We start from the raw sequence: 23,863 nt of genomic DNA on the forward strand, positions 1-23,863 counted from the left end.
GCATGTTTTACGCGCCTGTGGTTTCTTTGCCCAGTGATAGCCAATGGGTGAGGAGAGTAGATCCAGCAGATTTTGATGGGTTGTTGGTAAAATGGCTTTAACAGTCATTTCCAAAAGAAGCTCCACAAATCCCTGACTTTCTTTTCCTCTATCACAGGTGAGCTCTGTTGACTGTGGGATTGGGAAGGACCCATAAGGAATCCTTAACTTCTGAATGCCCACCCATACCCTGAAATTGTAGAGGCCATGGGAAAAGCCAAGAAAGAAGAGGAGGTTGTTTTTCTGAGGAAAAAGATCACTTTGCTGAGGGCTTTTTCACTCCTCATTGGCACTATGGTGGGCAGCGGCATCTTTATCTCTCCAAAAGGGGTGTTGAAAAACTCCGGCAACGTGGGTGTCTCCTTAATCGTTTGGTTTGCCCGCGGGATTCTCTCTCTGAGTGGTGAGTTGCTTTACCCTTCTTGTTAAATTGTTGGTAGATGGGGAAACTAGCGAATGATATATATTTACGACAAAAGCCTAACTTTACTTCTCCAAGAAAAATAAGCTGGGAACACAATGGACCAAAACTCCTATCTCCGAATGCCATAGAATTGAAGCAGTAATAAGGTCCTGTGTCCACAGGGTTCCAAGGATCTGTTGTTTAACTGATTTGTCTGGGGGACTTGGGGAAAACCCAAGACTTAAGATCTGTGAATGTGGTGCCACATGTGGGTACAGACATGGGAGCAGTTCTCTTGTCTATGGAATGTCTAGATGCATGGGGGGACGAAGGGGGGTTTAGGCCTCTAGCTAGGGGCACTAGATGGAGAACCACAGAGTTCTGGGGACCTAGGAGAAGTGTATTTATTTCAGTATGTGACTTTCCTGCTTTGTTTGGTTTGTAAGTGCAAAAAACTGCTTTGTTATAGTGCTGTGGTTGAGAGTTTGAATTTCCTGGTTCCCGTGGCTTTTTTAATCATAGATTCCACAACAATTGTCTCTCTTCCTTCTAGTGTTTATCGTATGTAATATTTTGTATTACGGGAGATGTTGTTACACTTATACCTTACTATATATGTATAATGTGGCTTAGTTGAGACTGCTGTGGAAACATCAACTTCAAAATTTCATTCTTTTGCATACATAAAATCTCAAACCATAACATCACAAATATAGGTTTCTTTTTAACTGAGTAGGATCATAAATGATAAAGTGTTTATTGGTCAGCTAGCCAAACCATCTGTACTTGTGAAGGATTGTCCTCTCCACTAAACTCCTAGTGTATCTTGTGTATTCTTGAAAATCTGTCTTGGTGGCACGCAAATGGCTTCCCTTGTCAAGTTATTAAATTTTCTAATGGACTTCATTCTTCCTCTAATGTCCAGCTTGAAGACTTCCTTTTATTAGTGTCATATTGTTATTCTTTGCTATAGTGCATTAAATAACGCTTACCCTCTTTTTATGTTTTCCCTTGAAATGCAAGATTGATACTTGGTTATCGCCCCAATTCAGCAAAATACTTACGCATATGCTTACCTTGAAGCATGTGAATGAACAGATCAATTGAAATCAATGGGATCACACGTGCTTCAAATTAAGCATGTGTTTGAGTGCTTTGGTGAATCAGGGCTTATATTCCTTTCATTGCATGTAGGTAGGTTCTGAGGGGTTTACAGCTGGGACAGAAGTGGCCAGTTTTAAAATCTATCTTTCCATAGATACAGAAGGAGAAATAGAGAGTATTTGAACCACTTGGTTAGAAATTCTCTACATCCTTCTGTATCAAGTTTTTCTTCATGGCTCTGATCAGAGACATGTTCCATGTCCTTGGCTCACCTATATTTGAGGGAGGAAGTGTGCGTGTTTGAGGCTTAGAGCTAGGAAAATGGGAGAAATGAAGTGTTTTAAAGTAAATTTCTAAGGCAAAGACAAACTTCTTTCCATGCACTTCTCCACATAAAGTCAGTGGACAAGTTATGCCATTAAAGTGACAAGAATGTTTTACCAGATGAAAATAGATCTCCCCTGGAAACAGCATTATTGCAAATAAAGGGATTTGCACTAAAAGCCTTCATTTCCTCTGTTATGAATAGTTCTCTGAGAAAACTCTACCCAATGTGCACCAGCAGTAAAAAGGTTAACAGTATATTAGGAACTATTAGGAAAAGGATAGAAAATAAGACAGAAAATATCGTAACGCCACGATATAAATCCATAGCACACCTACACCTTGAATACCATCCCCAGATCAGGTCACCCTATCTCAAAAAATGAAATAGTAGATCTGAAAAGGTTCAGCGATGGGCAGGGCCGGCTCAAGGTTTTTTGCCGCCCCAAGCTCTGAGAGTGCAACTGCCCAAGCAAAAAAAAAAAAAAAAGCCACCCCTTGAAATGTGCCTCCCCAAGCACATGCTTGGTTTGCTGGTGCCTAGAGCCAGCCCTGGCGATGGGCAACAAAGATGATCAAGGATATGGGACAGCTTCTGTTTGAGGAGAGGCTAAAAAGATTAGAGCTGTTCAACTTAGAAAAGAGACAATGAAGGGGACATATGACAGAGGTTTATAAAATCATGACTGATGGAGAAAGTGAATACCGAACTGTTATTTATCCTTTCATACAATACTAAAGCTAAGGGTCCCCCGGTTAAGTTAATGGGCAGTGGGTTTAATGCAAACAAGAGGGAGTTGTTTTTCACACACTGCACAACTAACCTGTGGAATGCATTGCCATGGGATGTTGTGAAGGACAAAAGTAAAACTGGGTTCAAAAAAACTAGATAAGTTAATGGAGGAAAGGTCCATCAATGCTTATTAGCCAAAAGGTAAGGGATGCAACCCCATGCTTGGGGCAACCCTAAATCTCTGACTACCAGAAGCTGGGACTGGAAGACAGACATGGGTCACTCCAAAATTGCCTGTTTTGTACTCTTCCCTTGAAGTTCTGGTATGGGCAATTGTCAGAGACAGAATACTGGGTAAGATGGACCATGGTCTGACCCAGTATGGCAGTTCTTATATTCTGTGTTCTTAGCTCATTTTAAACAGATTCCTTTAATTCTCAATAAATTCTACGTGCAGTGGTAATTCCATGGGACAATTTACTAAATGCATATTTACTTCATCTGTTCCAGGTGCCTTGTGCTATGCAGAACTTGGAACAAGAATCACAAAGTCTGGAGGACATTATATCTATATTCTGGAGACACTGGGGCCTTTGCCAAGTTTTTTGTATCTGTGGGCTGAATACTTTGCTATCGGGTAACATTTTTTTTTCTGCTACCTAAAATGAGGTGTTAGTGAGACCTGGGAAAGTCATGGAAATGGATAACCAGCTCATATTATTTTTAAAAAGTGCATAAAGTGAGAAACCATACCCACTACCTCGAAAGTCTTATAAAATAAAAAGAAGGCAGAAGGAGTAAATAGCCATATGTGCACATTAGGCTTTGGGGGAAGGAGTTGGGGGGGGGGGAAGGAAGGGGTCTAGCACCTCCTGGTAGAGTGGAAGTCAGCGCCTACAGTTCACTCACATTTAGCCTGTGATACACAATGACCCCCAGATCCCTTTCTACACTACTCCTTCCTAGGCAGTCATTTCCCATTTTATACGTGTACAACTGATTGTTCTTTCCTAAGTGGAGTACTTTGCATTTGTCCTTATTGAATTTCATCCTGTTTACTTCAGACCTATTTCTCCAGTTTCTCCAGATCATTTTGAATTTAATCCTGTCCTCCAAAGCACTTGCAACCCCTCCCAGCTTGGTATCATCCCCCAATTTTATAAGTGTACTCTCTATGCCATTATCTAAATCATTGATGAAGATATTGAACAGAACCAGACCCAGAACTGATTCCACCCCAATCAATATGCCCTTCCAGCTTGACTGAAATCTAAATTTCCTGATTTTATTGTCCAATTTAAATTTTCAAATGTTAACATTCTTTTAATGTAGTCTTTTGCATATAAAATAGCTTAACACCAGAAAGTCAGTTTCTAACTCCATGAATCCATCCCTCCTGATAGGCCAGCCAACAGTGCAGTGCTTTCTCTGGCATTTGGAAACTACATATTGGAACCATTTTTTGCCCCCTGTGCAGCCCCACTTCCTGCTGTGAAACTCGCAGCTCTCTTGGGGTACTGTAAGTATAAAGCAGATATAGGCCTAAGCCACAAAATTTTAATTCAGATTTTGAACCCCTTCTCCACAAATTCAGAGGTGTTTACATCCAGGGTTTGGGCTTGTCCCATTACAGATAAAACTGTGAAACTTAGATTCCATAGTAAATGCCGAGTCACCCAAAGTTCAGGATCTGGGGTTCTGGTTTGGGCCCATCTCCAGAAAAAAGGGGGAAAATGAAGTCACAAAGCTGATGTAAATGCATCTGTGGATTGCGAAGCTGGGTGGAGAGTAGAAATCATCACTGGCCATACACTGCTATCAGATTGGCTGGGAAATGAAACCAGAGTTCTAGCCAGCAAGTTTGAAGGTCTGTTTTTACTTAAGGGCAAATATTGGCTAGATGCTGCATCAGGCTGATGACATTTTGGAAGGAAGGAAATGTCATATTCTGGGTCATGCGCATATGATCTTAAAATATCTGTCACTTTGAACATTCTGGTCACTAAGAATTCTTCCCAGCACCAAGGGCAGGGAATGTTGCGGTCTCTATTCAGTGTACTCAGGGCAATAGGCTGAGACAATGGGAAAAGCATGAGAGTAAAATTCTTCTGCTTTATTCTGAACCCCAGCCATATATGTTGGTCTTTGCCTTCTCCTCCAGACGTTGTCCTCATCCTGAACTCTTGGAGTGTCAGCTGCAGTGCCAGGCTTCAGAATGTCCTAACCGTCATCAAGCTCCTGGCTTTTGCGCTCATCATTGTGCCAGGGATGATGCTTCTGGCCCAAGGTGGGTCTGCTCAGCTGTGATCTGCGGGAGGGCATTCATTAAGGGCTTGTCCACATGGGAAGGTTTTACTGGTATAATTCTACCGGCATAATTTAATAGATATAGTTACACTGGTATAGCTCCCAGTGTAGATGTTTATATTCTGAAATAAGTGTGTCTTTTTTTTTTCCGTTTAGCTTAAACCCCTTTCAAAGCACATAAGTGAAACTGAAAAAGGGCACTCATATCAGAACCATAGTGGGCACACTGGGAGTTACACAGGTTATATATAAAACTATATTGGTTTAAATTCACACCTTAGCTTATATTGGTATACCTTTCCTGTGTAGACCAGTCCTCCATAGTGTTCATAGTTGGGATAATTAATCTTGTGTCCTCATTTTGTATCTTCCCCTGAGAGAATAAAGGGATCGGGGTGAACATTCATATTTCTGGTTGTCATCTGGAACTGGCTTCATGGGACATGCAAAAAGCCCATCAGGCTGGCCATGCTTCTGACCTGAAGGATTGCCCCTGTACCAGAAGATCCTCAGCAATTTATTGTTCAGAATACCTTCAAATGACACTCTGGATGCCTGGCACCACCCCCATGGTAGAAGGAGTCCTGCCAGTGATAGTGTGGTCAGAGACCTCAGAATTACAGGTTGTACTTAATGTAACTATACAGGGATTGTAAATCATTCATTAGGATCTCACAAACAATAAATAATTTTATTATGTATTTATTTATCAGCAAACATGTTAGAAGATACATAACCTCCCCCAAACATAGGCTACTTTCTCCATTGTACCCCCTTATCATTCTATTGATCCCGGCAAAGAATTTTGTCCTATCTTCTCTCTTCCCTTCCTTTTTGTCCTTCTATTGTAGTTACCATTTCTTAAGTGTTTTCAAGAACACTGTCCCTTTTTTCCTAGGCTCTTTAATACCATTTTAACTTGCTGCTTAGTTTTCTTCAACCTCAGCTTTCTTTTGATTCCACGAGCTTTATTTTCTCCTATAATCACCAAATAAAATGGGATCTCCATCCAAACCAACTTTGTTTTTGTCCATCTCAACCCTCAATCTCTTCAATTTTTCTTCCCTCTCCAGCAGTCAGTGGAGAGAGAGCAGGGCAGTGTAGGCAGGAAGTGTGCTTTCATGAAGTTGCTCCAAAGGACCTCTAACTCCACGCTTTTTGTGTTACTTCCTAGAGCTCTTTGTTTTGTGGTTCCCATGTTGTACATAGCATGAGGCTGTGGTTGGTGCTTATGCTGAGGAGTCAGGGTAGCACAGCTTGAGCAGCATTAGCTGGCTGTGCAACCTTGAAGCAGAGCACACATCCAGAGTTTCGGGGTCAGGGAGTTCATTTCAGGTCTAGAAAGAGGTTTTCTACAGGTAGAGACTCTCTCAGGCCATGTTTGGCCTCCTCTGCTCTATAAATTCATTATAAGTAATTGAAGATCCTGCAACCGCAAACTGTTGGGGTTGTATGAGAGACAGAGAGAAATCAAACCTCTTCTGCAAATTTTATTTTTTGGTAACAGGTAGAGGGGATGTCTCTGTCTCCAACGCTCTCTAGCCCTGTGTTTCTCTCCTTTTTTTTTTAGGCCACACTGAAAATTTCCAGGATGCTTTCAGTAGTCAACTGCTGACTTTGGACAAGATGCCCTTGGCTTTTTATGCTGGGATGTTTGCATATTCAGGCTGGTATGTGCAGCCCGGGTCCTTTAACAAATGGCAGTGTCTACTCCTAAGTCTACTGTGCTTCTCCTGAGCCATCATTTAAACTCTGCCATAACTTGTCTTCTTTCACTCTGCAGGTTTCAAACTAGCTTTGTGCAAGAAGAACTGGTTCGACCTGAACAGTAAGAATAGGAGAGGGGCCTTTAAGGTCAGCCACAGGGGACACAGCATTATTTCAAAATAAGCTGCCTTTTAAATGGAAGAAAAATGAGTGCTAGTTGTTCTAACTGCCTGGTGTGGTAGTACTGATCTGTGAGTAAAAAACCCACAAAAACAAACCAGCTTTTTTCATTAGCACTCTGTCTCTCTCTCACTTTTGTAGAAATAACCCACTGGCTGTGATAATGTCTGTGGTCACTGTAATTGTGGGGTACATGCTCACCAACGTTTCCTATTATACAGTCTTGACAGCAGAGGATGTGCTGGCTTCCCAGGCTGTGGCTGTGGTGAGTTGTAACCCCATTATTAGGTTTCTTCAGAGGGATAAATTTACATTAAGTGGGTGGGGATGGGGAAGCTTCTAGGATGTGGACAGTAATAATGGATTTTATAGCGGAAAGGCCTTCAGCTTTGTCACTTTCAAGAGTATCCGCAAGCAATAATACCTCTTAGACTTGCCTGAGGAGATGGAATAAGAAATAGAGATCAGGATGGCAGTGGGGAAGAAGAATAGGTAATACAGACTTGGGAGTAAATGGAGTTCTGTTTTAAACCTTTCAGTGGAAGGCCATCCAGCTCTTTCCATTAATTCTGATACCATTCAGGGATTACCAGGGTGTTTCTGAACCAAAGCATGTCTTTCCTCCAGAGTTTTGCACAAAAAGCTTTCCAAAGACTTATCTCCGTGATTCCCATCCTGGTTGCCCTGTCCTGCTTTGGAACCATGAATGGGGGGATCTTTGGATTTTCAAGGTCAGATTCTTTTAAATCTTGCTAACTGATTTGCAGTATAAACAGGAGGAGGGCACTGCCACCAAATCTGTTGACAACACACAAGTAGATATCACTCATCAGCTAGTTGACACACAAGCAATCCTCCTGGTTCTCCAAGGCAGTGCCAGAACATCTTGACCTCCAACATGAGAAATGAACTTGGAAACGGGGCCAGTTCTTGGGGACTTATGGGAATTTCCCAGAAAATAAAGGGAGTTTGACTTTGTTTTTCAAAATCTCCCACAAACTACTGTTTCAGGAAGCTGTGTCAGGCACTGTGGGATAGGTTAGCAGAGGATGGTGCAGCTACAAGGATGTAGTCCAGTACAAGTGTGGACTTGGGGCAAAACTGCACCCTAATTAGCATGGTTAGTGTGAACAGCCTGTATTGTTGGTACTTATGCTGGCTTTATGCCACCAGTTCAACTACCAGTGATTGTTCTCTAGTGCAGATGCAGGAGACTGGAACTCAGGTTCTTGTACTGCTCCATGTCTTCTCTCAGGACTCTATTTGTGGCTTCAAGGGAGGGTCAATGGCCTCCTCTCTTCTCCATGATCCACATCCGAAGGCGCACTCCCCTTCCAGCCATCATGTTAATGGTGAGGAGATCCAATTTTTCAATTGGAATTTCTACTGTCCTGCAGTTCTGATTGGCTTCTTATTTTACATGTCACTATGCAGAGTCTGGACAGGTGTGTGAGATTTAAAGGGAATCAAGTTACTCTCAGGTCTCTGAAGAGTGAAAGGGGTACAATACTGCAAAAAGGTTTCTGTGGATATTCATTCACCCTGCAAACGAGTTTACCTTGACTGCATATTGGAAAGCATTATCAAAGTCGCTTAGTGACAGAGGTGGGATTTGAACTCATGATCTCCTGGCTCCTTGTCCTGAGTTTAAAATCCAGTTGACCATGTGGCTTAAACTAAGAGGGTTGCTGCTATCAACACCTTCCACAACCACTCCTCAAAATTATCCCACAAAAATGTCTCTTCCAGGTTTTGTCTGCTTTCTTTGTCAATAATTCAGTGGTTCAAATGTTACAAACACTGACATTTCGGGGATGGAGCAAAATCACATGGACTGAATTTTTGTGCAAAATGTTTCACCAATTTTGCCTGGGCATTGTTAGGTACCTTCTAACACTAGCAGTGTCATCTTTGATTGAAGTGGTGAAAACTTGTTTATTTCGAAATGCAGCCTTTTACCGACCATGCATTCCCACCCTGAAACCTCATATGAAGAGAATATAGTGCTCTCAGCTCAGCATCAAAATTGGTCCTAACCAGACCATGCGAGCTTTATCATACTGCAGCTGACTGTACATGTGAGTTTCTGACCCATCCATGTTTAAATTGCTAAAGGCTGGGATGAGGATTTAATGAATGTGTTTCATCTTTACAACCCCCAGTTCCCACTGGTTACTGCCATGGTGTGCATTGGAGACATCTACCACCTACTGAATTTCTTCAGCTTTTCCCGATGGCTTTTCATAGGACTAGCCACACTTGGGCTCATCATCCATCGTTACCGTCACCCGGAGCTGCCCAGGCCATTCAAGGTAACGCATGGCCGGTTTCAAAGCCAGGAGTGCACAGGCCCATCGTTGTTATAACTGGCTTCTCTCCGCGTCGTTCACTGAGCACTAGAACATGCAGCACATTACCTCACCTCTCCTAAGTCTAAAGGGAACTTACCCGGCATGGGGGACCTTTTGTCTGCCACTGGAAAGGTCAGTCAGCCTTCAGAAAGCCATGTTCTACCCAGGTGTGAACAGTCAGGTTTAATTAAGAAGGTAGCATAGCCCAGCGGGTAGGGGGTCAGATTGGGAGTCAGGAAATCTGGTGAGAATAGACAGCCCCCACCCCACTCTCTGATACACACACACACACACAGGATAGTGTCCAAACACCCCGCATGGGGTTTGCCACAACAAAGCACAAGCCTCAGCCAAAGCTTCCTCCTGAGCTTAGTTTGTTCCTAGAGTTTCTTCCTCCAAGACCCCTTTATCCTAGCCCCTAGTTTCCTCTTCCCAGAGAGGTCTTCCAACTGCTCTTCCCTTCTACCCCCAAACATTGTGCTGTAAGTTTGCTCAAGTACAGCCACCACCAAAACAGGCTTTAGAGGAGTAAGAAATGCACAGCAATCAACCAACAGCAGCTTATAGAAGGTGTAATTTTGATCTAGTCCATTCAACTCATGTGCATCGTCCGTCTCTGTGGGGTCAGGAGACACATACTCTGGAAGCTGAGAGCAACAAAGTTTGGGCTGGAGAGCTGCATCCTGAGCCCATAGTCCTGTATGTGGGAGTGTTTCCTATTTCCAGTTGTATTAGGGACCACCTTAGGAGCAGAAAGGGAAGGTGGGTTTCAACCTGCCTACCATTTTCCCTGCTGCATAATGTTTGCAATGGGGAATCAAAGTGGATTCTGGATTATGCAGTTTTCCTGACTCCCACAATGCTCCTCTTCTCTGCCCCATGCCATTCTTATCAGGTCTACTCCCCAGGTAGGGTGTCTGCTGAGCTCTAAGTGCACGGATGGGGTTTTATTTAGATCAGGGGTGGGCAAACTATGGCCCGTGGGCCGAATCTGGCCCGCCAGCTGTTTTTAATCCAGCCCCCGAATTGCTGCTGGGGAGCGGGGTCTGGGGCTTGCCGTGCTCCGGTGCTTCAGCTAGGAAGCAGGGTCGGGGCCTGCTCCACGTGGCTCCTGGAAGCAGCAACATGGCTGTTCTCTAGCTCCTATGCGTAGGGGCAGCCAGGGACTCTGCTCTGCACGCTGCCCCAAGCACCAGCCCTGAAGCTCCCATTGGTCGCAAACTGTGGTCAATGGGAGCTGCAGGGGCGGTGCCTGAGGACAGGGCAGCATGCAGAGCTGCCTGGCAATGCCTCTGCATAGGAGCCGGAGGCGGGACATGCCGCTGCCTCCAGGAGCCGCTTGAGGTAAGCGCCGCCCGGAGCCTGCACCCCTGAGCCTCCCCCGAGCCCCAACCCCCTGCCCTAGCCCTGAACCCCCTCTTGCCCTCCAAACCCCTCAATCCCAGCATGGAGCACTCTCCTGCACCCCACACCCCTCATCTCCAGCCCCACCCCAGAGCCTGTACCCCAAGCTGGAGCCCTCACTCCCCCACACCCCAAACCCCTACCCCAATCCTGATCCCCCTCCCACCTCTGAACCCGTTGGTCCTAGCCTGGAGCAGCCTCCTACTCCCCAAACTCCTCCATCCCCAGCCAGAGTCCACCCCGCACCCCACCCGCCAGCCCGGAGCCCCCTCCTGCACCCTGAACTCCTCATTTCTGGCCCCACCCCAGAGCCTGCACCCCCAACCGGAGCCCTCACCCCCTCCTGCACCCCAACCCCAATTTTGTGAGTATTCATGGCCCACCATACAATTTCCATGCCCAGATATGGCCCTTGGGCCAAAAAGTTTGCCCACCCCTGATTTAGATGCGAAGAATTTGTTCATATCCGTTCTCTGCCTGTGAGGTGCTTCCAGCCAGTTACTGGTGCAAGAGTGCCACCGTCTGTATGTGTCAGAGGAGCATTTTGTGAAGCAGTTCAAGAAAAAACAAGCACCAGCTTGGACCTTTGTCTATCCCCCAAACTGTACTGACCCGTTTTTTCTCGGTGAATTTTCTTTCCATCCCTGCCTGCCACGCCACTCCAAGTCCTTGCTAAAGGAGCGTATTAAAAGTCACCCTCAACTTTCCCAGACAGTATGCTGGCTGCACCGACAAATTCACCCAGAACCACCCTTTTAAAATATATTTTCTTGAACTAGAATCATTGGATAAAGTGTAAAAAGAAAAGGAGTACTTGTGGCACCTTAGAGACTAACCAATTTATTTGAGCATGAGCTTTCGTGAGCTACAGCTCACTTCACCGATGAAGTGAGCTGTAGCTCACGAAAGCTCATGCTCAAATAAATTGGTTAGTCTCTAAGGTGCCACAAGTACTCCTTTTCTTTTTGCGAATACAGACTAACACGGCTGTTACTCTGAAACCTGGATAAAGTGTGTGTGTTTAACAAAGAAATCAGCAACATACTGATTTCCCCCCTCCCAAAGTTTTTACCTCCTTCTGTTCGGTCTAAATTTGGGCTTTAAAAACACTTCTGAGAGTTTAAAAAGAGACAAATTGAAAAGTTGACTATTTAGACGGGCTTTATTCTTCTGCCTGAGGAACTGCCTTTCTGAAAGAGGAAAGACCAGTTTAAGTGTGATATGTACAGATGCTGCTCTCTAGTGGCCATAGAGGAAAATCCTTACTGTTGATATTGTCCCATTTATTTGTATAATTATTATGATTGCTCATTTTTTTCTGTAAGATTTTATGCTTAAAAATAATAGAAAACTAACACAAGCGAGAAGCTTCATCCCTTACACCCCCCCAAACAGAGGAGCAGCACTATGGGTAATTGCATGGGAATGAGATCCTCAAACTGCAATTTGAATCCCCAGTTGGTTTGGCTACCATGATCTCCGTTACCACAAGGGATTCAGAACATAGAGAAGATGCAGGAGGTTGAGGTTTTTTTACTAACTCCCAACTAGTTGTTTAATTTCTTCCTAGGTGATTACTTGCTTGGCTTTTTTTCATTACTTAGTTAACTAACCGGTATGTGTGCTAAAGTGTGCTGACCCTGAGCCCTGGTCTACACTAGGACTTTAGGTCGAATTTAGCAGCATTAAATCAATGTAAACCTGCACCCGTCCACACGATGAAGCCCTTTATTTCGACTTAAAGGGCTCTTAAAATCGATTTCCTTACTCCACCCCTGACAAGTGGATTAGCGCTTAAATCGGCCTTGCCGGCTCGAATTTGGGGTACTGTGGACACAATTCGACGGTATTGGTCTCCAGGAGCTATCCCAGAGTGCTCCACAGTGACTGCTCTGGACAGCACTCTGAACTCAGATGCACTGGCCAGGTAGACAGGAAAAGAACCGCGAACTTTTGAATCTCATTTCCTGTTTGGCCAGCGTGGCAAGCTGCAGGTGACCATGCAGAGCTCATCAGCAGAGGTGACCATGATGGAGTCCCAGAATTGCAAAAGAGCTCCAGCATGGACCGAACGGGAGGTATGGGATCTGATCGCTGTTTGGGGAGAGGAATCCGTGCTATCAGAACTCCGTTCCAGTTTTCGAAATGCCAAAACCTTTGTCAAAATCTCCCAGGGCATGAAGGACAGAGGCCATAACAGGGACCCGAAGCAGTGCCGCGTGAAACTGAAGGAGCTGAGGCAAGCCTACCAGAAAACCAGAGAGGCGAATGGCCGCTCCGGGTCAGAGCCCCAAACATGCCGCTTCTATGATGAGCTGCATGCCATTTTAGGGGGTTCAGCCACCACTACCCCAGCCATGTTGTTTGACTCCTTCAATGGAGATGGAGGCAATACGGAAGCAGGATTTGGGGACTAAGAGGATGATGATGAGGTTGTAGATAGCTCACAGCAAGCAAGCGGAGAAACCGGTTTTCCCGACAGCCAGGAACTGTTTCTCACCCTGGACCTGGAGCCAGTACCCCCCGAACCCACCCAAGGCTGCCTCCTGGACCCAGCAGGTGGAGAAGGGACCTCTGGTGAGTGTACCTTTTAAAATACTATACATGGTTTAAAAGCAAGCATGTGAAAGGATTACTTTGCCCTGGCATTCGCGGTTCTCCTGGATGTACTCCCAAAGCCTTTGCAAAAGGTTTCTGGGGAGGGCAGCCTTATTGCGTCCTTCATGGTAGGACACTTTACCACTCCAGGCCAGTAACACGTACTCGGGAATCATTGTAGAACAAAGCATTGCAGTGTATGTTTGCTGGCATTCAAACAACATCCGTTCTTTATCTCTCTGTGTTATCCTCAGGAGAGTGAGATATAATTCATGGTCACCTGGTTGAAATAGAGTGCTTTTCTTCAGGGGACACTCAGAGGAGCCCATTCCTGCTGGGCTGTTTGCCTGTGGCTAAACAGAAATGTTCCCCGCTGTTAGCCACAGGGAGGGGGGAAGGTTGAGGGGGTAGCCACGCGGTGGGGGGAGGCAAAATGCGACCTTGTAACGAAAGCACATGTGCTATGTATGTAATGTTAACAGCAAGGTTTACCCTGAAAGAGTGTAGCCACTGTTTTATAAAATGTGTCTTTTTAAATACCGCTGTCCCTTTTTTTTTCTCCACCAGCTGCATGTGTTTCAATGATCACAGGATCTTCTCCTTCCCAGAGGCTAGTGAAGCTTAGAAAGAAAAAAAAACGCACTCGCGATGAAATGTTCTCCAAGCTCATGCTGTCCTCCCACACTGACAGAGCACAGACGAATGCGTGGAGGCAAATAATGTCAGAATGCAGGAAAGCACAAAATGACCGGGAGGAGAGGTGGCGGGCTGAAGACAGGGCTGAAGCTCAAAGGTGGTGGCAGCGTGATGAGAGGAGGCAGGATTCAATGCTGAGGCTGCTGGAGGACCAAACCAGTATGCTCCAGTGTATGGCTGAGCTGCAGCAAAGGCAGCTGGAGCACAGACTGCCACTACAGCCCCTGTGTAACCAACTGCCCTCCTCCCCAAGTTCCATAGCCTCCACACCCAGACGCCCAAGAACGCGGTGGGGGGGCCTCCGGCCAACCAGCCACTCCACCACAGAGGATTGCCCAAAAAAAAGAAGGCTGGCATTCAATAAATTTTAAAATTGTAAACTTTTAAAGTGCTGTGTGGCATTTTCCTTCCCTCCTCCACCACCCCTCCTGGGCTACCTTGGTAGTCATCCCCCTATTTGTGTGATGAATGAATAAAGAATGCATGAATGTGAAGCAACAATGACTTTAATGCCTCTGCAAGCAGTGACTGAAGGGAGGAGGGGAGGGTGGTTAGCTTATTGGGAAGTAGAGTGAACCAAGGGGCAGGGGGTTTCATCAAGGAGAAACAAACAGAACTTTCACACCGTAGCCTGGCCAGTCATGAAACTGGTTTTCAAAGCTTCTCTGATGCGTACCGTGCCCTCCTGTGCTCTTCTAACCGCCCTGGTGTCTGGCTGCGCGTAACCAGCAGCCAGGCGATTTGCCTCAACCTCCCACCCCGCCATAAACGTCTCCCCCTTACTCTCACAGATATTGTGGAGCACACAGCAAGCAGTAATAACAGTGGGAATATTGGTTTCGCTGAGGTCTAAGCGAGTCAGTAAACTGCGCCAGCGTGCCTTTAAACATCCAAATGCACATTCTACCACCATTCTGCACTTGCTCAGCATGTAGTTGAACAGCTCCTGACTACTGTCCAGGCTGCCTGTGTACAGCTTCATGAGCCACGGCATTAAGGGGTAGGCTGGGTCCCCAAGGATACATATAGGCATTTCAACATCCCCAACAGTTATTTTCTGGTCTGGGAATAAAGTCCCTTCCTGCAGCTTTTGAAACAGACCAGAGTTCCTGAAGATGCGAGCGTCATGTACCTTTCCCGGCCATCCCACATTGATGTTGGTGAAACGTCCCTTGTGATCCACCAGAGCTTGCAGCACTATCGAAAAGTACCCCTTGCGGTTTATGTACTCGGCGGCGTGGTGCTCCGGTGCCAAGATAGGGATATGGGTTCCGTCTATGGCCCCACCACAGTTAGGGAATCCCATTGCAGCAAAGCCATCCACTATGACCTGCACATTTCCCAGGGTCACTACCCTTGATATCAGCAGATCTTTGATTGCGTGGGCTACTTGCATCACAGCAGCCCCCACAGTAGATTTGCCCACTCCAAATTGATTCCCAACTTACTGGTAGCTGTCTGGCGTTGCAAGCTTCCACAGGGCTATCGCCACTCGCTTCTCAACTGTGAGGGCTGCTCTCATCTTGGTATTCATGCGCCTCAGGGCAGGGGAAAGCAAGTCACAAAGTTCCATGAAAGTGCCCTTACGCATGCGAAAGTTTCGCAGCCACTGGGAATCGTCCCAGACCTGCAACACTATGCGGTCCCACCAGTCTGTGCTTGTTTCCTGAGCCCAGAATCGGCGTTCCACAGCATGAACCTGCCCCATTAGCACCATGATGCATGCATTGGCAGGGCCCATGCTTTCAGAGAAATCTGTGTCCATGTCCTGATCACTCACGGGACCGCACTGACGTCGCCTCCTCGCCCGGTATCGCTTTGCCAGGTTCTGGTGCTGCATATACTGCTGGATAATGCGTGTGGTGTTTAATGTGCTCCTAATTGCCAAAGTGAGCTGAGCGGCCTCTATGCTTGCCTTGGTATGGTGTCCGCACAGAAAAAAGGCGCAGAATGATTGTCTGCCGTGGCTCTGACGGAGGGAGGGGCGACTGACAACACGGCTTACAGGGTTGGCTTCAGGGAGCTAAAATCAACAAAGGGGGTGTCTTTACATCAAGGAGTATTTCAGGCAGGACTTCATGGAGGGTTCCAATAAGAAATGGTGCACCTAAGTTATTGTTCTTATTGGAACAAGGAGGTTAGCCTGGCCTCTGATTGATTCATGGCTAGATTTACCTCGCTGCACCTTCTCTGTGAGTGACTGCAGTGTGACCTAGAGGAATGAGTCCCCTAAACAGGGGAGGAGGCAAATGAGTATAAAACAAATCTGGTCTATTTCTTGTTTTGATCCACTCCATCTATCTTTTACATCTTTGGCTGGCAACAGACGGTGCAGAAGGACTGCATGCCATCCACATCTCATGGCTGCTCGGCAGAAGATGGTACAGTACGACTGCTAGCAATCCTCATCTCTTGCCTGCCCGGCAGAAGATGGTACAGTACGACTGCTAGCAATCCGTATCGCCTGCCTGCTCACCATAAGACGGTTCAATAGGACTGACTGCAGGACTAAAGAGAATGACCTGGTCAAGTCACTCCAAATTTAGTCCCTGCGCCCATGTCTGTCCAGGCGCTCCCAGTCGACGTGGCCAGGAGCACCTCGGACATGACGATGACGCCTACCAGTCGTACTGTACCATCTGCTGCCACAAGGCAAGGGGTTGCTGCTACTGTGTAGCAATGCCGTACTGCGTCTGCCAGCACCCAGGAGACATAGGGTGACGGTTACCTGAGCGGGCTCCATGCTTGTCGTGGTATGGCGTCTGCACAGGTAACTCAGGAAAAAAGGCGCGAAACGATTGTCTGCCCTTGCTTTCACGGAGGGAGGGAGGGAAGGGGGGCCTGACGATATGTACCCAGAACCACCCGCGACAATGTTTTAGCCCCATCAGGCATTGGGATCTCAACCCAGAATTCCAATGGGCAGCGGAGACTGCGGGAACTGTGGGAGAGCTACCCACAGTGCAATGCTCCGGAAGTCGACTCTAGCCTCGGTACTGTGGAAGCACTCTGCCGAGTTAATGCACTTAATGCACTTAGAGCATTTTCTGTGGGGACGCACACACTCGAATATATAAAACCGATTTCTAAAAAACCAACTTCTATAAATTCGACCTTATTCCGTACTGTAGACATACCCTGAGGAACACAGACTAGGAAAGAGAACCAAACTAGCCTGTGAGTTGTTTGTTAGTTTATAGCAGTCATGGCATGAACAGCAGATCACCTCTGATTATGAAAGACTAGAGTCTAAAAGAGCTTGAAGGGAGATTTTTATTTTAGGTGAACTGTTTGGAGAAATCTGAGATTAGGATCAAACTTTTTTTCAATTGGATTGTATGGAAACTGGGTGAGATTGGATCCACGGTCCAAAAAAATCTCTTTGCAGTTCTATTAGGGTCTGCTAATTTATCCTGAACTTTAAACAGCCCAGGTCATTTGGCTTCCCAGAGAGCTTTTTAAGTTACAGTGGTAGCTACTCTAAACTATACATTGAGGTATGGTGCTGCTAGCATGAAGCAGTCTCTCAAGCTTATTTGGCCTTCCCAGAGGCAAACTAGAGACTGCTCAAAATGAATTGCATGACTACATAAGCACATTGAAAATCATTTATTTGAAAGGGCACGTGCTACTCATGGTAGCACATGCTCATGATTTTCCAACAGCAACATCAACAGATGAGAGCTAAGACCAGTCCGTAATAAACTCAGAAAGCAGCTGGGGCATGGTAGGTTTCTGCCTCCTGCTAAATTCCTGGCTGGATAAGGTGTTAAATTTTATATATGGTGACTCCTGAGATAGTCTCTAATGTCTGCTTCTATACCTCATCAAGAGAGGTGAGAGTACGCGCTGGTGGTGTTACTGTAATGTAGTAGATCGCAAATTTGACTATATCAGAGATCATGAATCCCACTTGTTTGGAGACAGACTGTACAGAAAGATTGGACTGGCCAGGTTTCTTGTCTTCTGGACACAGGAGTCTAGCTATTGATAAATATTTGGGTACAAGCTAACACATAATGTGTTTGGACAAATTAAGACAGATTACAAATAGTCAGATACGATTAGATAGGTCTGTGCTCTTTTCCCCAGGTTCCCCTCTTCATTCCTGTCTGCTTCACCATCGTCTGCCTCTTTGCAGTGGGAATGTCTTTCTACTCAGACCCAGTGTATGTCAGCACTGGCTGTGCCATGGTTTTAAGTGGTTTTCCAGTCTACTTCTTGGTGATCAGCAGGCCAATACCCGACTGTTGCCGTACCACATTCCGTGAGTATAAATCTGATCAAAGGGATAACCTTAAACATAATGTAGTATTAGATTCTACTCAGGATTCATTAATCACCACCTACGAGAGGCTGTATGTACTAAGTCTGCGTTTAATACAAGGAACTATAGAAATTAAAATTAGAGGATGACCCAAGCTGCAGTGATTGGCTCTGGATCTGAATGTCACCAAAGTTCAGGGGTTTTGTTCTAGGGTTGCAATTTGGCCCCATCTCTAATAAAAATGTATTGTGATTAGGGGTCTACTTAAATCACAGAGAAATCACACCATTTTCATGGGTTGGCCATGGCATAAATAGCAAATTTCTTGGATGTTTACACATCCATGAAATTTGTTGTTTATGCCATGACCAGCCCATGAAAAATATGTGATTTCTCTGCAGTGTTTCTCAAACTAGGGGCCTGGACCCAAAAGGGCCTATTAGGGGGTCACGGTATTGCCACCCTCACTTCTCCGCTGTGACTGACAGGTGGCACTGCCTTCAGAGCTGGGCACCAGGGCAGCAGCCACAGTTCTCTGCTCTGCCTTCATAGCTGGGTAGTCAGAGACCAGATTTCATAGGAGAGATGAGATTTCACGGTCCGTGACGTGATTTTCACACTCGCGAATTTGGTAGACTCCTAATTATGATGCTGTACATACCTATTTCTGCTGAAAGTCTGGGGAAAGCGTTGATAGGAAGAGAAGGGAAATACTGTGTATGTTTTCTCTTGTTCCCAGTATATACTTGTAAACAGGCAAAATATACATGTTGGTCCTGGAACACCAAGTTTTTATCTGGTCTTTAGAAAAGTCTTAGGAAGTATGTATGGACAAGGGATCTGGAATATAAGTAAGATATTTTTTGAGAGGCTTCCCCATGTGGTATCAAGCACAAAGTTTCAGGAGTAGCTCTGCCACCTTAAATACAATGTTTGTCTCTCAGATAAAGCATTGATCATAACAGTGTTTTATCCTGCACCCTGACTTCTTTAGACTTGGTGCATTAGTAAATTGTCCCTGGGTTCTGTACTGTCAACAACCATTGAAAATGTCTAAGAAGATACAGAAGAAAAGGTAGCAGAGATACCTTTTGCTAAAGAATGGACTGTATTGGACATAGTTTCAGTTGTACTGAAATAAATTGTTTCTCCACACAAAATACTCCATCCAAACACCAGTTTTACATAGTTCAAAAAACAAATTAAGCATTCCTCTCTCCTTTTTTTTTCTTGTGGCAGATTATCTTACACTCAAACTTCAGGTACTGCTGGAAGTAGTCAGACAGGAAGTCAAGACTTATTGAGGACCACATCTTATTGGAGAAGACACATAGTGGCTTCTCCAATGAAAGCCACTATCCCATTTCTGATCCTTTTGGCCTGCTGAGAGACCAGGAGGCACTCTTAATTTTGCAGTGAATGCAGTGCAACTAGAGATGTCCAGAACAAATAACCTGGATACAAACACCTCCAAGCTTTGATACTCAGGATCTGGATCAGAATTTTGCATCCGCTTCAGTTTTTCTAAACCCAAACTCCACATCTGACTTTTGGAGGTGTTCAAAAAGCAGGATTCAAATTTTGTAGGTTGGTCCATCTCTCAGTGATGCACATGATTTTTGACTTCCTAGACCTTGAGGAAAGACAAGGTGAAGCAGAGTGACTGTTTCACAATCCAAATATCATTCACATGGACCGCTATGGAAAACAAGTTCAGCTTTCAGATGGAAGGTTATGGAGATCTGAAATGATGTGCTGAGGATGGTCGAATGCTTTTAAGGTAAAATTGGGGAGAGGGAGAATCAACAAGAGAGCTTAAGAGAAGCAGGGTGGTAGGTGAACTCCCACTCTCCTTCCACTGGACAAATTGATCTTTGGGACTTAGAGTTCAGTTCTCCTTTGAAAAATGACTCAAAAATTTGCTTGATTTACAAGAACAAAACCTATTCATTTTTTAATGTACGAGTCCCATCTGAAATCTGAAAGTCAACCTTTTTTCTCCTTCGTAAGCATCATTAGTAGTAAAGATTCTCCAGGCTAAATTCTGACCTCACATCTGTGCAGCCCCACAGAAGTGGGGTTGCACAGGTATAATCAAGTAATATAGTAGAACTTGGCTCTGCAAAGGTTTAGTTAACAGTTCCTGTAGATAATGCATGAGTTAAATTAGAATACACCTCTCTTTCTCGGAGTTCTTCACAGCCAATGCACCTAAGAGGAGTAAATCCTTGAATCTTTTGTCACTAAAGCCAGCACCTATGACCCTGAATTCACACAGGGAGCAGGTCTGAATAAGAAGGTGCAATTTTTATATAGTCACGTTCAGGGTATAACTGCATTTTAAAGGAATCTCAACCATAGGTCATTGGTAAGTTGAGAGCAGGGATTTTAATAAACATATCCTTCAATGCAGTAAGAATGCATAGATATTATAGTCTTGATTCAGCAAAGCACTTAAGCATGTGATTTAATGTAACCACATGCTCAGATGCTTGGCTGAATCAGGACCTAAATGCTCATTTGAACAAAGTTTCTGTTAAGTTAATATTTTTGGTTTACAGTGTAATATTGGTTTCAGAGCAGCAGCTGTGTTAGTCTGTATCCGCAAAAAGAAAAAGCAGCCGTGTTAGTCTGTATCCACTTATGCGCAAATAAATTTGTTAGTCTCTAAGGTGCCACAAGTACTCCTTTTCTTTTTAGTGTAATATTGATGTTGCAAAATTATGTCCAGGTGCCACAATAATCCGTTATTTACAACAACTTTTAAAAGTGAGACTCAAATTTTAAAAGATGAGAATCACTATATCAGGAATTGTCCATCTAGCCCTCTGAAGAGGGGAAGGCCAGAATGCAAAGCATTTTAAGTACTTCATGTTAAGCCTCTAAATATTTACATCAAAACCAAAGTAGCATTTACAGAATTGTGATATGATCAATCAAAACCCTATTAAATGTATTATCAAGCCCTTTTTAAATAAAGTTTTCAGACGTGATTGAAAGTCATTCTTTTGTTGAGGTCCGTCTGTTTTCACACTGAAGTGGAACTAGAACAGACTGTCACAGCTGCAGGGTTAGCTGCACCTCTGACTCATCCGGTCTCTGAGTGCAACCCTTTGGTCTCAGGCCACACACCTTTACCTCTCCTGGAGTGGAATCACGTGATTCTACCACTCTTAAAATGTACCCTGGGCTACAGCACCCTGTGTATTGACTGTGTTTACCCCAATAGGTCGGACTGGGGTCAGTACCTGTGGGTCTTCCCTTCAGGAGCTTGTGACCAGGCAGCTTTCTTAAACCAAAGTACTACAGTATGAAGACAGCATGACATCAGAGAGGATTTTAAAACAACAAAAGGTCTATCTGCATGTGTATTTTACTTAGAGTCCTGCCATCCTTTGGTAGGGACCCTACGCAGGCCTCACTTTCCCAGTCACCCTTAGCCTCTGGGGTCTGGGTGTCAGTCTGGGTGTCGTATTGTCCTGTAAGTGTTGGTAGATGGTGGCTTTTGAGCCATTGTTCTGCTTCCTGCCTGTTTTTCCAACGGCCTGCTATTAAACTAAACCAACATTCATACAGTAAGTACCCCAATAACCAGGTCAACACTCCTACACTACTAGGGAGCAGCTCCACCTCCCCCATACAGAGGAATCCCTAAGTGGATGAAATAAAAGCTTTTCCCATTTATAGGGAAAAACGAACAAGAACTGATTTTCATACCTAACGACGAATGTGTGAAGTTGGCACATCGTGTGTGTTTAGGTCAAGTTTCTTCTTACTGTAAGGGGACTGTTGCCCCCTTACTAACGTTCAGTGGGGGTGTTTTAGTTGCTAGCTCCCAGTACTAAAAAGGGGGAAGGGTCGATGGGGAATCAGGACCCTGAGACTGATAGTCCCCAGGAACAATGGGGAGAGGCCAATGCTCCAGGTCAGCCTGAATGACAGGGCGAGCAGGCTAATCAGGGAGTCAGGAGGCCAGGGAGGTCCCGTCCTCCGTGTGAGCTGGATTTACCTGAGTCAGACAGAGTGGGGCTGAGCTAAGGAGAAAGCAGGGGCCCAAGCTGAGCTGGGGAGTGGAGCTGAGCCAGATCCAGAGGGACCAGAAAAGCAGCCCAGAGAGAGCAGACCCTGTCCTGGGAGCAGAACTGCAGCCCCAAAGCCAGAGGCACAGCCCAGAGAGAGCAGACTTGCCCTGGGAGCAGAGCTGCAGCAACCAGAGCCAGAGGGGCCAGAAAAGCAGCCCAGGAAGCAGGTCAGTGCTGGGAGCAGAGTCAAAGAAGCAGCCTGCAGAGCAGACCTGTCCTGGGAGCAGAGCTGCAGCAACCAGAGCCAGAGGGGTTAGAGAAGCAGCCCAGGGAGCTGGAGGCATAGCAGCAGCAGCAGTGCAGAGACAGAGTGGTGCAGCTGGGGCTGGAGCAGTCCGGGGCTGGGTGCGGTGAGCAGCTGGGGAGACCGAGGGGGACCCTGGGCAGCAGGCCCAGCACAGAGACACCTCAGCCAAGAGGCTCTGCAGGCCAGGCTTGGATCATAACCCCGACAGGGCGGTGTCGACACTGGGAAGAAGGGTCCTACCACTTAGAGCCTGAGGGTGTGTGGCCACCACCAGAGCAAGTGTCCAACCCACAGCATCCCTGCAGCACAGCCAGGGCCGGAGAAGGCGGCCGGGGACTTACAAGGAGGAGACTGTGAACTGCCCGGACCTTCCAGACACACTGTTTGTGATGTTCCCTGCCATAGAGCGGGTTGATGTGTTTCCGTTAACCTTTCCCATTTTCCCTTATTCTTTTTAAAATTAATTGTTGATTAAATAACTTGCATTTGCTTTAACTTGTATGTAATGGTCAGTGGGTCAGAGAAGTGCCCAGTGAAGAGAGAGTACTCCGGAGTGGGGACACCCTAGCCCCTGTCCTAGGTGACCACAGCAGGGTTGGGGGCCGAGCCCCCCAGGAATCCTGGGCCCAGCCTTGTTGGGGTTACGAGGACTCTGCCAGACAGGAGAGTGGAAGGGGAGTCCTCAAGGGCAGAGAGGCCACTGGGTAAAGGAAGTGGAAGCGAGGACTCGGATCCTTTCGCTAGCCCACTTCACTGGGGTAGTGCAGAAGCCGGGAAAGTTCCCCACAAGAGCGGGACTATTCCCCCGCTTACATAACGGAACATCATTTACAGATGATAAATTAGTTGCTCAATAAAGGAAAACCCCATTCCAATTCAATGGCTAACAGTTTGATAGTGCTCCAGAAATTCTCCTACAACGTATGAGGAGGTTCAGTCCTTACCTGCTGCATTAAAAAGGAAAATAGTTCAAGTAGCTGTTTTATACACTGGAAATTTTAAAATAGTGGAAGTCTCTGTGCCCTCTTGACACTAGAAATCCATGGGTACAAGGGTCTATCACCATCGATCTTCTGGCAGGATGGAGGCTTCTGTTTTGATGAAAAGCATCATTTATTAACAAATCACTTAATGTTCAATAGAAAATAAACACCAGTATTGGATGAATTCAGTGATTTCAATTCATGGCCACTTGCTTGTTTTAGAAAGTAAATTAGGCTATTCCTGGCAAGGACTGGAAGAAATTTCCCATCGAGTCAGAATTGCTAGAATTGACACCTGGCACCTAACTGTTGCTCTTGGTCTCAGTTCAGGAGAATCTTTTGCCAATAGCTCGCTTTTTGAAAGTGAGGCTGCAGCATCTTAGAGACACAAAGCTGGTGAGGTAATAACTTTTATTGGACCAAATTCTGTTGGTGAGA

General features: G+C 45.6%; 1 protein-coding gene across 1 annotated transcript; it reads left to right on the forward strand.

Moving 5' to 3' along the window:
• Positions 1-246: 246 nt before the first annotated feature.
• On the forward strand, positions 247-19,417 carry LOC140906324 (cystine/glutamate transporter-like). The gene is made up of 12 exons (XM_073330039.1): positions 247-442; positions 3,114-3,240; positions 4,007-4,122; positions 4,765-4,890; positions 6,481-6,580; positions 6,694-6,738; positions 6,939-7,062; positions 7,425-7,528; positions 8,002-8,149; positions 8,960-9,109; positions 17,939-18,113; positions 19,353-19,417. The coding sequence occupies exons 1-12, from the start codon at positions 247-249 to the stop codon at positions 19,415-19,417; spliced, it is 1,476 nt and encodes a 491-aa protein (XP_073186140.1).
• The last annotated feature ends 4,446 nt before the right edge of the window (positions 19,418-23,863 follow it).

Source organism: Lepidochelys kempii, chromosome 1 (assembly GCF_965140265.1).
Source record: "Lepidochelys kempii isolate rLepKem1 chromosome 1, rLepKem1.hap2, whole genome shotgun sequence".
Lineage (NCBI taxonomy): Eukaryota > Metazoa > Chordata > Testudines > Cheloniidae > Lepidochelys > Lepidochelys kempii.

Excerpts from the sequence above, each read along its gene's own strand:
- LOC140906324 (XM_073330039.1), top strand. The coding sequence starts at position 247 with ATGGGAAAAGCCAAGAAAGAAGAGGAGGTTGTTTTTCTGAGGAAAAAG. Across the intron at positions 443-3,113 it reads CGGGATTCTCTCTCTGAGTG|GTGCCTTGTGCTATGCAGAA; the intron begins GTGAGTTGCTTT and ends CATCTGTTCCAG. Across the intron at positions 3,241-4,006 it reads GCTGAATACTTTGCTATCGG|GCCAGCCAACAGTGCAGTGC; the intron begins GTAACATTTTTT and ends CCCTCCTGATAG.